Source organism: Plutella xylostella, chromosome 22 (assembly GCF_932276165.1).
Source record: "Plutella xylostella chromosome 22, ilPluXylo3.1, whole genome shotgun sequence".
Taxonomy (NCBI): domain Eukaryota; kingdom Metazoa; phylum Arthropoda; class Insecta; order Lepidoptera; family Plutellidae; genus Plutella; species Plutella xylostella.
This window is the reverse complement of record NC_064002.1, coordinates 8,432,203-8,442,768: the sequence shown is the minus strand read 5'-3', so window position 1 is coordinate 8,442,768 and position 10,566 is coordinate 8,432,203. Positions and strand designations below refer to the sequence as shown.

Here is a 10,566-nt window from a genome sequence, read left to right as displayed (position 1 = left end):
TACTTATAAATAAAAACATTAATAACTATTACTTTTTTGTTTAAATATTGTTTGTGCCATTGCAACGGAACTTATTACAGGAGAAAAGCTGCCAAATACTACTTATTTGTTTACAAAGTTATGTTTTTTTACATCGATTTTTTTTAATACAGTTTATAGATTTTTCCATAATAATTACCATGATCAACAATGGACTCCATCTAAATAATAAATTTATACAAATTCAATAATAAAACAAGCCGATTTCGAGTCACAGTGATTGATTTATCAATGACATTGGTGGTCAGTGACCGAGAACCGGTCAGGTTGCCCTACACTACTGCACTCGTCACCGATTGGCCTAAATTTATACTTTCAGATGCTATTTTTAATATGCCACTCATATTGAAACAAATAATTTTAAGATTCACATATTTTATGAATGTTAGTATGAATCATATAAATAATACAACTAACTACATAAGTCTATGATAAGTATGAACGTAAGAACTTTTTAGTTGTAAAGAAAGTTCAATCGATTTGAAACAACCATGTTTGTTAGTAATGCCAATTGATTCCTCAGAAAACGTTTATTAAACAGTAGGTACGGTTACATTTCTCTTAAAATCAGTAAAGTGATCATAAAATAGCTAAGAACATAGTGTAGAAGACACCCATAAAGGTATCTAAGAGGTAAACTCGAAACAAACTGGCAAGTCCGCACTTTAATTTGAAAGTGATTTTAAACTTTCATACTGATACTTACAGTTTATAATAATGTGACCTGACGACCTTGTCCAACCAAAATGAATGCAATATAAAAGGAGCTCTTAACATATGCAACCATATCAGTTGTTTAATAACAATCAGTTCAACATGTTCTCCAAAGTAAGTATTCGTTGAATAGTGATGCTGGGATTTGATGCATGTGGATGGCTTGTGTGAGAGTGTTTGTAACTGTGTGTTGTGTGAATTGCAGATAGTGGTGGCGAGCTGCGTGCTGGCGCTGGCGGCGGGCGGGCTGCTGCCCGAGCCGCACTACTCCGCCGCCTCCGCCGTCTCCTCGCAGAGCATCGTGCGTCACGACCAGCAACACCAGTACCAGCACGCCATCGCCGCGCCCGTCGCCAAGATCGCCGTCGCCGCCGCGCCCGTGGCCTACCACGCCGCCCCCGCACACTACTCGTCCGCCGCGGCCGTCTCCTCGCAGAACATCGTGCGTCACGACCAGCCCCAAGCCCACCACCTCGTCCACGCCGCCCCCGCTCACTACGCCGCCGCCCCCGTAGCCTACCACTCCGCCCCCGCTCACTACGCCCAGCACGAGGAGATCGCGCACCCCAAGTACGAGTACTCTTACTCCGTGGCCGACTCCCACACCGGCGACAACAAGTCGCAGCACGAGAGCCGCGACGGTGACGCCGTGCACGGCGAGTACTCTCTGGTCGAAGCCGACGGCTCCGTGCGCACCGTGCACTACTCCGCCGACGCCCACAGCGGTTTCAACGCGGTCGTGAGCCACTCCGCGCCCGCCCACCACGCCGCGCCCGCCCACCACGCTGCGCCCGCCCACTACCTCCACCACTAGACCGACATCCACCGGCACCACCACTGTACATACACACGCTATTTATTATACCTAAATAAACGAACAAAACTTGTTTGTAATGCTCCATGTTTTATTAGATATTTAATTAGATGCCACCCTTCTCTGTTCCAGAATGAAGCATATCTTTACCTATTATTATCACAAGGATACTCTCAGTAGGAATAATAAGGTAACAATAGGATGCCGCGCCAATTACAACTTTATCACACATCCTTTGCGTTATATTCAAACATGCTCTTATGCAGTGACCTACTTAAAACAGTTTTTATTTATATCGGCTGGCGGTAAGCAAAAGGCGTATATACTCGTAAACATTGCGTATGGAATTTTCATGTTTACAGAACACACCTGCACAATTTGGGAGAACCCTACATGAAACGAGTACATTTTCAATCTCAACATACCCAATTATGAACTTAAATATTTATTCAGGCACCAAAGTTCAGGTTTCATGCTTATATCATTATATCTGAAACTAAATTCGATGAGGTCTCAAACAAAAGCTACGAATGTCAAAAAAAAATCATTTCATTTATTTATTGCCTTAAATCACTTGTTACAAAATATAGAGTTAATTCATAATGAAGAGATCCATCAAATGAAAAACTGTAAGGTATCTTAATTTAAACGGTACGGTGTCAGTACCATAGACGGAAGTAGGTCTAATCCGTTGAGTTTGAAAATGGCTTAGACGAGAAATGGTGAAGAACGTCTGACTCCGACATGGCCGGCACTGCCACTGCGCTATGTGGTAGTCACCTTACCTCTGGAATAAAATTAAATATATATAGAGTTGAAATTTAAGCCACATATTTACAGCTTTGGTCCCTTTAGGCCATGAAAAAAGATAGCGATGTACCTACTAATGTACTCACGAGAAATGAAAAATGTCACTGGAACTATTTCATTGCTCGTGAGTGTATATATCGTGTCGGTAGAGTGTATAGAATATTACAGCTATTAATAAAAACGACAATTTACTATTTATACGCGCAGGTAAATCAAAAGTAAAAATGTATTTCTCTATAGCCTAAACCTATGAAAATTAGCAAGTGGTACTGTCAGATACAGGTACTATATAGTGTTGCCCAAATTCAGTCTTGGTCTTGCAGTCTTGGTCTTGTTCTTGCGTTTTTGCAAGACCAAGACCAAGAACAAGACCGCGTATTTTTAGCAAGACCAAGACCAAGACTGACCGTGCAAGACTTGAGCAAGAACAAGACATAGCCTGCAAGACTCTTGCGTCTTGCAGCTAGGACTTAGCGCTATTTCACTGAGTAGTTAGGTGTAACAGTTCGGTGTATAGGTAAGTACACTTAGGAATTCTATGAGATGCAAAAAACTGTATCAAAGAAAATGAAAAACTGGACCTATGCGCATTACGACTAATACCATAAACATAGCGAATAAAAAAATATCTATTAAAATCAAAAACTAAACTTTAATAAATAGTAATAGACTAATAGGTAATTGCAAGACTTGCAAGACTCTTGCTGCAAGACCAAGACCAAGACCAAGACTGGGAGCGCAAGACCAAGACCAAGACCAAGACCAGGTGTATTGGCGCAAGACCAAGACCAAGACCAAGACCAGGTGTATTGGCGCAAGACCAAGACCAAGACTGGCTAAGTCTCGTCTTGTTCTTGCATTTGGGCAACACTAGTACTATAGGTACATTGAGGTAAAAAAAACTGAAACCGACACCTACACATTTCGTATTAATTCATTAGTTACTGCCATGTTACCAACTCACAAAGAGAAGAAAACAGGACAATTACAGGGACAAATATACTTTGAAACCTGAGTCATAAGAATGGACCTGATATACAACTGAGGGTAACGGGTACAATCCACGGCAAGAGCACATTATAATCACTCCATTTGTTCACATAAGGTTCTACTTCTCACGAGCAATTAAAAAGTTCCGCTAAGAAAAAGTCGACTCCTAATGTCTCAAATTTTTTATCACTTCAACATGTTCTCCAAAGTAAGTGTACAATTTGATGTAAATATTTAGGTTTTTAAAATAACACAATATTTTTTATTTTATTTTATTTATTTAGGTCTTCTTACAGCGAGTGTAACATAACATGCCTTGTTTATAACTTACGTCTACAGATTAAAACTAATTACACAGGCTAATTAAAAGTAGACACCACATGTATTAGTACATAATAGTTATTGGTACTTACTGATTATACTATAATGAGGTGATGATAATATTAACGTTTTTAGTTGGTAATATTCTGATGCGCTGTTAAATGCACTTCAATATTGCAGACGACGTCATTAAGCTAGTATTTTCCGTTTTAGAGTAATTTGGTGCTATTGTCAATGTGTAACTGGAACTTTTTCATTGCACGAGAGCGTAGCTGGTAATATTCTGATGCGCTGTAAAATATTCTTCAATAATGCAGACGGCATCATTAAGCTAATCATATCCGTTTTGGAGTGTTTTGGTGCTATTGGAGGATGCCCATTGCCCATGTCCTACAGTGGATTGTTTATGGGCTATGTGTTTATTTTTTATCATAAGGCAATGACAAAACAGGTCCACTATAATTTGTAACTTGTGCCAGGAGATTGGGCCGCGTTCTCACTAATGTCTCATATTTTAATTTTGCATTAAATTTCGCCGGTTTGTATATTACTTAGATTTTACTGGTTAGGATTGAAGCCTCCCGTCATAGAAGTACTTGTGGCGGACTCCTAGCCACTAGTTCAGACGAAGATCAACAGATGGCGCTCGGAACGCAATACAGAGAAGATGTATGGGAACTACGCAAATTACTATGAAAATCCTACATCGCGCATTCGAAGTTTCTCACCTACTCTGCAATATATAGAAATCCCCAACGCTAACCGTTGGGCAGCTGCCCGCCAGGCCACACCACCCGGCCTGGTCGGAGGATCCTCCCTTTGCATGGGGATGCTCCAACACCTCCAGCATCTCCATACTGGTGACCCCGTGAAGAACATCAGCGCAGCCTTCTGAAGACCCGCAGAGCAGCCTCCACGCCATCTCCCATCGACTTTCTCTCCTCACCTCAACAGCCGCGCAGCAGAAACCTCAGCAAAGCAGCCCCTGGAGCCAACCAGCCAGCATCCGGTCTCAAAGGGCATCATGACCACCAGCATGCAGCGAACGCGCAGGCCTGGTCACACCCTCGACCCACACCAGCAACTTGGCACAGCACCACTGCACTTCGGCCGGTCAGCAAGCAGAGCCATCCTCTCCTGGTCGACGCAGCACTCTGCCACCATGCTTCACTGCAGGCTCATCCCGACTCACCGTGGACATCGCCACTGCAGCATCACCCCGACTCACTGGGGACTCCTCACCGCACTCACAGTCCCGACTCACTGCGGACTACGCGGCACTGGCTGGCAATCAAGACTCTCGGCTGCACTGAAGAATATCGCCCTCCGGTCTCGGTGGGGGAGTGATGTGGCGGACTCCTAGCCACTAGTTCAGACGAAGATCAACAGATGGCGCTCGGAACGCAATACAGAGAAGATGTATGGGAACTACGCAAATTACTATGAAAATCCTACATCGCGCATTCGAAGTTTCTCACCTACTCTGCAATATATAGAAATCCCCAACGCTAACCGTTGGGCAGCTGCCCGCCAGGCCACACCACCCGGCCTGGTCGGAGGATCCTCCCTTTGCATGGGGATGCTCTACCACCTCCAGCATCTCCATATACTTATTTGTTCCTTGGATCGAAGTCAATATTTATTTATTTATTTATTTATTTATTAAGGAACACCAACAGCATACATATAGAACGATACAAAGGTATTTCTTATTATAAAATACTGATATGTATGCCTCATTATAGGTATCCACATCATTCTTAAACGATACTACAACACGATAAGTTAAGTACTTAATCTAAACTAAAGACTAACCTAAACTAAAGATTAACCTAAAAATGTGAAAGGTAACAGTAAAACATTAATACATTAATCTAACATAACAATGTGAGCAAAAAAGTAGAACAGAGATGTAGGTATGAACCCAATAAATAAGATTTAACTTTTATTTTTATTTTGAAAAGAATTGTAGTAGTTTGGTTTTGAAACAGTTAACCTTTAAGTATGGACGTGGAGTCTCACAGGCTACCTAATGTTTACGTTTTCATAGTTTTGCCTATTTCCCCCCGCTCCCCGCGATTGAGCGGCTCAGTAGCTTTTGTTTTAGTAGCTAAAATACCAATGAGGGAGGAGGTTGAGTCGTCCGGTGAATATCACGTGAGTAATGACCATCAAAAAATTGACTGGAGCCTGTCAGGCTACACGTCCATTGTTGTCATATAATATATTTTGTATAGGCGATTATGTTTTTTTTAGATTTTTTCTCAAAATGTGAAAAATAAATAATGCTGGTACTTCTAAAGGTAAAGGTAATTTCTAAAAAAAAACTAGCACGTGTGCATGTAGTGCCTCATGTGCAAAGACATGATATAAATAGACGATTGCCAAGGGAACTGAGGTTGACTAGAATCGAGTTTTAGGTGATGATAACTATGGTCACAGAAGGTGTCCAGGATCAAGAAACCAGTCAAGGGTCCACAAGAGCATGTAGAATCTGTCCCGCGAAAAAACATAGGATGTATACCTATGTTTGTGTTGCCTGTGTGTCTCCAAGTGTTCTAGACCTCTGTGCATTGACTGCCAATAAATTGGCGCTATTAGACTGTGGTCAATATTTAATATAATTGTTACCTGAAGCAGGTGTTTTGTATTTTCGGTTACTTATGTATTATATTTTAAGAAAATAAGACTAATTTTGTTATTGTAATAAGTTTGACTGTTTTTAATACCAGAAAATGTAGCCTCAGTAAATTAGGACTTAAAAGTGCCATAAGTTTGAATTTTTCACATTTCTATATTTTTAAAAATAATATTTGATTACATTAGCACGTTATTTTATTGCTAAATCCTTTAAATTCAATATCCAATCAGTTTTAAAGTAATCTTATATCAAATTCTCAAAAAAAAAGGTGTATGCATATAGGAGTCTGTGAGGCTCCACGTCCGCACTGGTGTTAAGAAAAAATGACGTCCATACTTAAAGGTTAAGGCTGTCGTGGAAGATGTCGAGACCATTCGCTTGTGTATTCAAGCTGTTACTATATTTTTCCACAAATGAATTATCACAATGCCTACATGATCTACAAGTCATTTCAATAGTAATTTGTTTTATAAATTTCTTATTTACACTAGTATTAGTACAAATAATTCTTAAAATAACAGTAAAAGCTTTTAACTTATTAAGTATTTACAAGAATACTTAATAAGTTGCGCTGCGTGTGAGTACATAAAACAAGTTGACCTTTCGTTGTCACACCCGAAATTCGATCAGTATAAATACTTTCTGCATCGTATGCAACACATCAGTTGTTCATTAGCAATTATCACTTCAACATGTTCTCCAAAGTAAGTGTTCATTGATATGGGATATGATGTGGATGTGGATGCATAGTGTGAGAGTGTTTGTAACTGTGTGTTGTGTGAATTGCAGATAGTGGTGGCGAGCTGCGTGCTGGCGCTGGCGGCGGGCGGGCTGCTGCCCGAGCCGCACTACTCCGCCGCCTCCGCCGTCTCCTCGCAGAGCATCGTGCGTCACGACCAGCAACACCAGTACCAGCACGCCATCGCCGCGCCCGTCGCCAAGATCGCCGTCGCCGCCGCGCCCGTGGCCTACCACGCCGCCCCCGCACACTACTCGTCCGCCGCGGCCGTCTCCTCGCAGAACATCGTGCGTCACGACCAGCCCCAAGCCCACCACCTCGTCCACGCCGCCCCCGCTCACTACGCAGCCGCCCCCGTAGCCTACCACTCCGCCCCCGCTCACTACGCCCAGCACGAGGAGATCGCGCACCCCAAGTACGAGTACTCTTACTCCGTGGCCGACTCCCACACCGGCGACAACAAGTCGCAGCACGAGAGCCGCGACGGTGACGCCGTGCACGGCGAGTACTCTCTGGTCGAAGCCGACGGCTCCGTGCGCACCGTGCACTACTCCGCCGACGCCCACAGCGGCTTCAACGCGGTCGTGAGCCACTCCGCGCCCGCCCACCACGCCGCGCCCGCCCACCACGCTGCGCCCGCCCACTACCTCCACCACTAGACCCACATCTACCTGAACGAATTTTGTATATAAACATAGGTACTATTTATTTCAACAAAATAAAAGAACAAGATTTGTTTACAATATTTCATGTTTTATTAGCATTATTTAAACACATACACCTTGCCCAAATATATACCTTCGATCAGTGCGTCCTGCCGGTGATGACATATCGTATGCTTAATGTTTCTCTCGATGTCGATTTTTGATGTCATCCATCAAAAATGAGATAAACCGACATCAATTTCACAAAATATTGAAGATGAAGCGGTAGCGGGCCGGCTACATATGCCGAAGAACCGGTGACCGGAGTTAAACGAGTTCTCGAGTTAAGTTCTTAAGTGCAAGAGTAGCGCAGGATGACCTCCAGCCTTACACTGGAAGCCTTCCACATCCCACGTGGCTGGATGAGGAAGACTAGAAACGAAGTGAAAGAATGAAAGAAAAATATTTTAAGCGTTGTGGCGCTCCTTGAAAGCGTCCTCATGCATTCAGCGATATGCCAGCAGTTGACTTGGGTGATTATCCGCAGATTTGTGCTTTTGCTACTATTTGCTAGTTACTTTAAGTTCTATACACATACTTACTGTATCTCCGAAGGAGTAGGTACTGACTCAGTCAGTTGAAGTTGAAGTTTACATCAATTTTAAAACTTGTTAATGTTTACTTGTTTTACGAACAAAACTTGTTTGTAATGATACATACTTACATCTTTTATTACCAAAATACCATAAAAATATTTTTTCATTCAAACGGAGACTCAACTCAAGCACAAAAAACAATCTATTTTAAAACCGTGTAAATGTAAAACACCAAAACCTGGAAAAGTGGGAATCCAAAAATGAAATTTAAAATTCACCTTTATTTTATTTTATTTATGCGTTAGAATACAGCGAATAATCAACTATTACTATTGAATAACAAAATGCTCTTAGTATTACACCTTTGCAATCAATTCAGCTAAGATTTGTTCTTTGAATTTTTGATCACTTTACTTCTATACCTAATTGAGACAAGTACTTAGAATAATAATCCAGATACCTACTTTATAAAATTATAACTGATATAAAAAATATCTCAGAAATAGGAAGTCCACACTCAGATTAAACGTTAACACTTTTATTGTAGCTAGGTACTTATTACAACATTTAGGAATTATACATCCGTCCACCTTGGATACTCAGCTCGATCTCGCGGTCACCGTTGAGAGGGCCGACTGAGCTGCGGTGAGGTACCGCCCCACTCCTCTCAACGGTGTGGCCAGCATCTTGCCTCTAAAAATCCCATAAAGTTACAAAAATACAAATGAAATCTATGATTCCACCAACAAAAACTTATGAATTTATATAAACTAATTATTTAAATTAACGAAACCTTACACTGAAACAATATGTTTTAATAAATTGACATCACGTCCCGGCTTGCAAATGTTTTTTTTTTCTAAATTGGGCAATGTCACCAGTATATTCGGAGCCCTCCGACCTAAAAAGGTAATTTCAATTAAAAAGTTCTACTTAGGAAATTCCAAACAATATTACGCCTAATAAAAAAAAATACAATTCAGTTGTTAATATTCTGATGCGCTGTAAAATATTGCATTGACACTTTCATTATGTTATGGTTAGCCTTGTTTAACTCGGTGTATTTAGGAGTAATTTGGTGCTATTGTCACTGGAACTTTTTCATTGCTTGGGAGCTTAGAATAATGCGGACTCCGGTGTAAAAGCTATGTGCCTAGATCTGCCTAGGTACATTAATTATTTGTAAATCACTGTAATCTGGGGGCACGGCAGGCATTAAGGTTAAATAATCTTTACAGTGCGACAAACTTATCTGTTCCGGTGAGAGCGAACTAAATTGATCCATATCTCATTACTAACTAATGAATTGTATATTGTAAAAGATAAGATGAGTATATTAACACCGCAAGATCAAATTAACAATACGAGCAAACTTAAAATCTTTAAGAATTAAGAAATATTAGACATTTACGTGAGCTGTCACCGGAACAGATAAGTTTGTGGCACTGTAAATATGTGATGAAATAAAAAAAGTTAAATTTTGACAATTCTGTTACTCACACATTGAATCACTAACTCACTCACTCGCTAGTCTCACTACGTTTGCCATTTGCCAAAAAATACCACTAGAAATTCCTGATTTTTTTACCTACACGATATTTAATATTTTTGTAGTTTTAAAAGGTTTTTAAAGGTTATTTTTGTAAGGTTAAAAGTTATCATCTCTTTTCTGCTACTAATGTCGGTATTAAAAAGTTCAGTAAAATTGATGTAAACTTAAACTTCAACTGACTCAATCACTACCTACTCCTTCGGAGATACAGTAAGTATGTGTATAGAACTTAAAATAACTAGCAAATAGTAGCAAAAGCACAAATCTGCCGATAATGACTCAACTGCTGGCATATCGCTGAATGCAGGACCCTCTCAAGGAGCGCCACAACGCTTAAAAATATTTTTCTCTCATTCTTTCACTTCGTTTCTAGTCTTCCTCATCCAGCCACATCTGATGTGGAAGGCTTCCAGCGTAAGGCTGGAGAGCGTCCTGCGCTACTCTTGTCACTAAGAACTTAACTCGAGCACCCGTTTAACTCCGGTCATCGGTTCTTCGGCTTATGTAGCCGGCCCGCTGCCGCTTCATCTTCAATATTTTGTGAAATTGATGTCGGTTTATCTCATTTTTGATGGATGACATCAAAAATCGACATCGAGAGAAACATTAAGCATACGATATGTCATCACCGGCAGGACGCACTGATCGAAGGTATTTGGGCAAGGTGAACATTTATGTGTTTAAATAAAGCTAATAAAACATGAAA

General features: G+C 41.0%; 1 protein-coding gene across 3 annotated transcripts; it reads left to right on the top strand.

Annotated features, from left to right (window-relative positions):
* The first annotated feature begins 756 nt into the window (after positions 1 to 756).
* LOC119694916 (cuticle protein 7) lies at positions 757 to 7,746 on the top strand. Of its 3 annotated transcripts, XM_048628941.1 has the most exons (4): positions 757 to 867; positions 959 to 1,294; positions 4,724 to 4,735; positions 7,173 to 7,746. In XM_048628941.1, the coding sequence occupies exons 1-4, from the start codon at positions 817 to 819 to the stop codon at positions 7,725 to 7,727; spliced, it is 954 nt and encodes a 317-aa protein (XP_048484898.1). In that variant the 5' UTR covers positions 757 to 816; the 3' UTR covers positions 7,728 to 7,746. The 3 variants fall into 3 exon arrangements, with proteins under 3 accessions (XP_048484898.1, XP_048484896.1, XP_048484897.1); XM_048628939.1 differs by lacking the exons at positions 757 to 867; positions 959 to 1,294; positions 4,724 to 4,735 and adding an exon at positions 3,556 to 3,575 and having other exon boundaries at positions 7,119 to 7,746; XM_048628940.1 differs by lacking the exons at positions 757 to 867; positions 959 to 1,294; positions 4,724 to 4,735 and adding an exon at positions 7,002 to 7,033 and having other exon boundaries at positions 7,119 to 7,746.
* Positions 7,747 to 10,566: the final 2,820 nt, after the last annotated feature.

What these genes read in the sequence shown, in the direction of transcription:
- LOC119694916 (XM_048628941.1), top strand. Translation starts at nt 817, where the DNA reads ATGCAACCATATCAGTTGTTTAATAACAATCAGTTCAACATGTTCTCC. An exon ending in AGTTCAACATGTTCTCCAAA is followed by an intron (nt 868 to 958) that starts GTAAGTATTCGT and finishes TGTGAATTGCAG; the next exon opens with ATAGTGGTGGCGAGCTGCGT.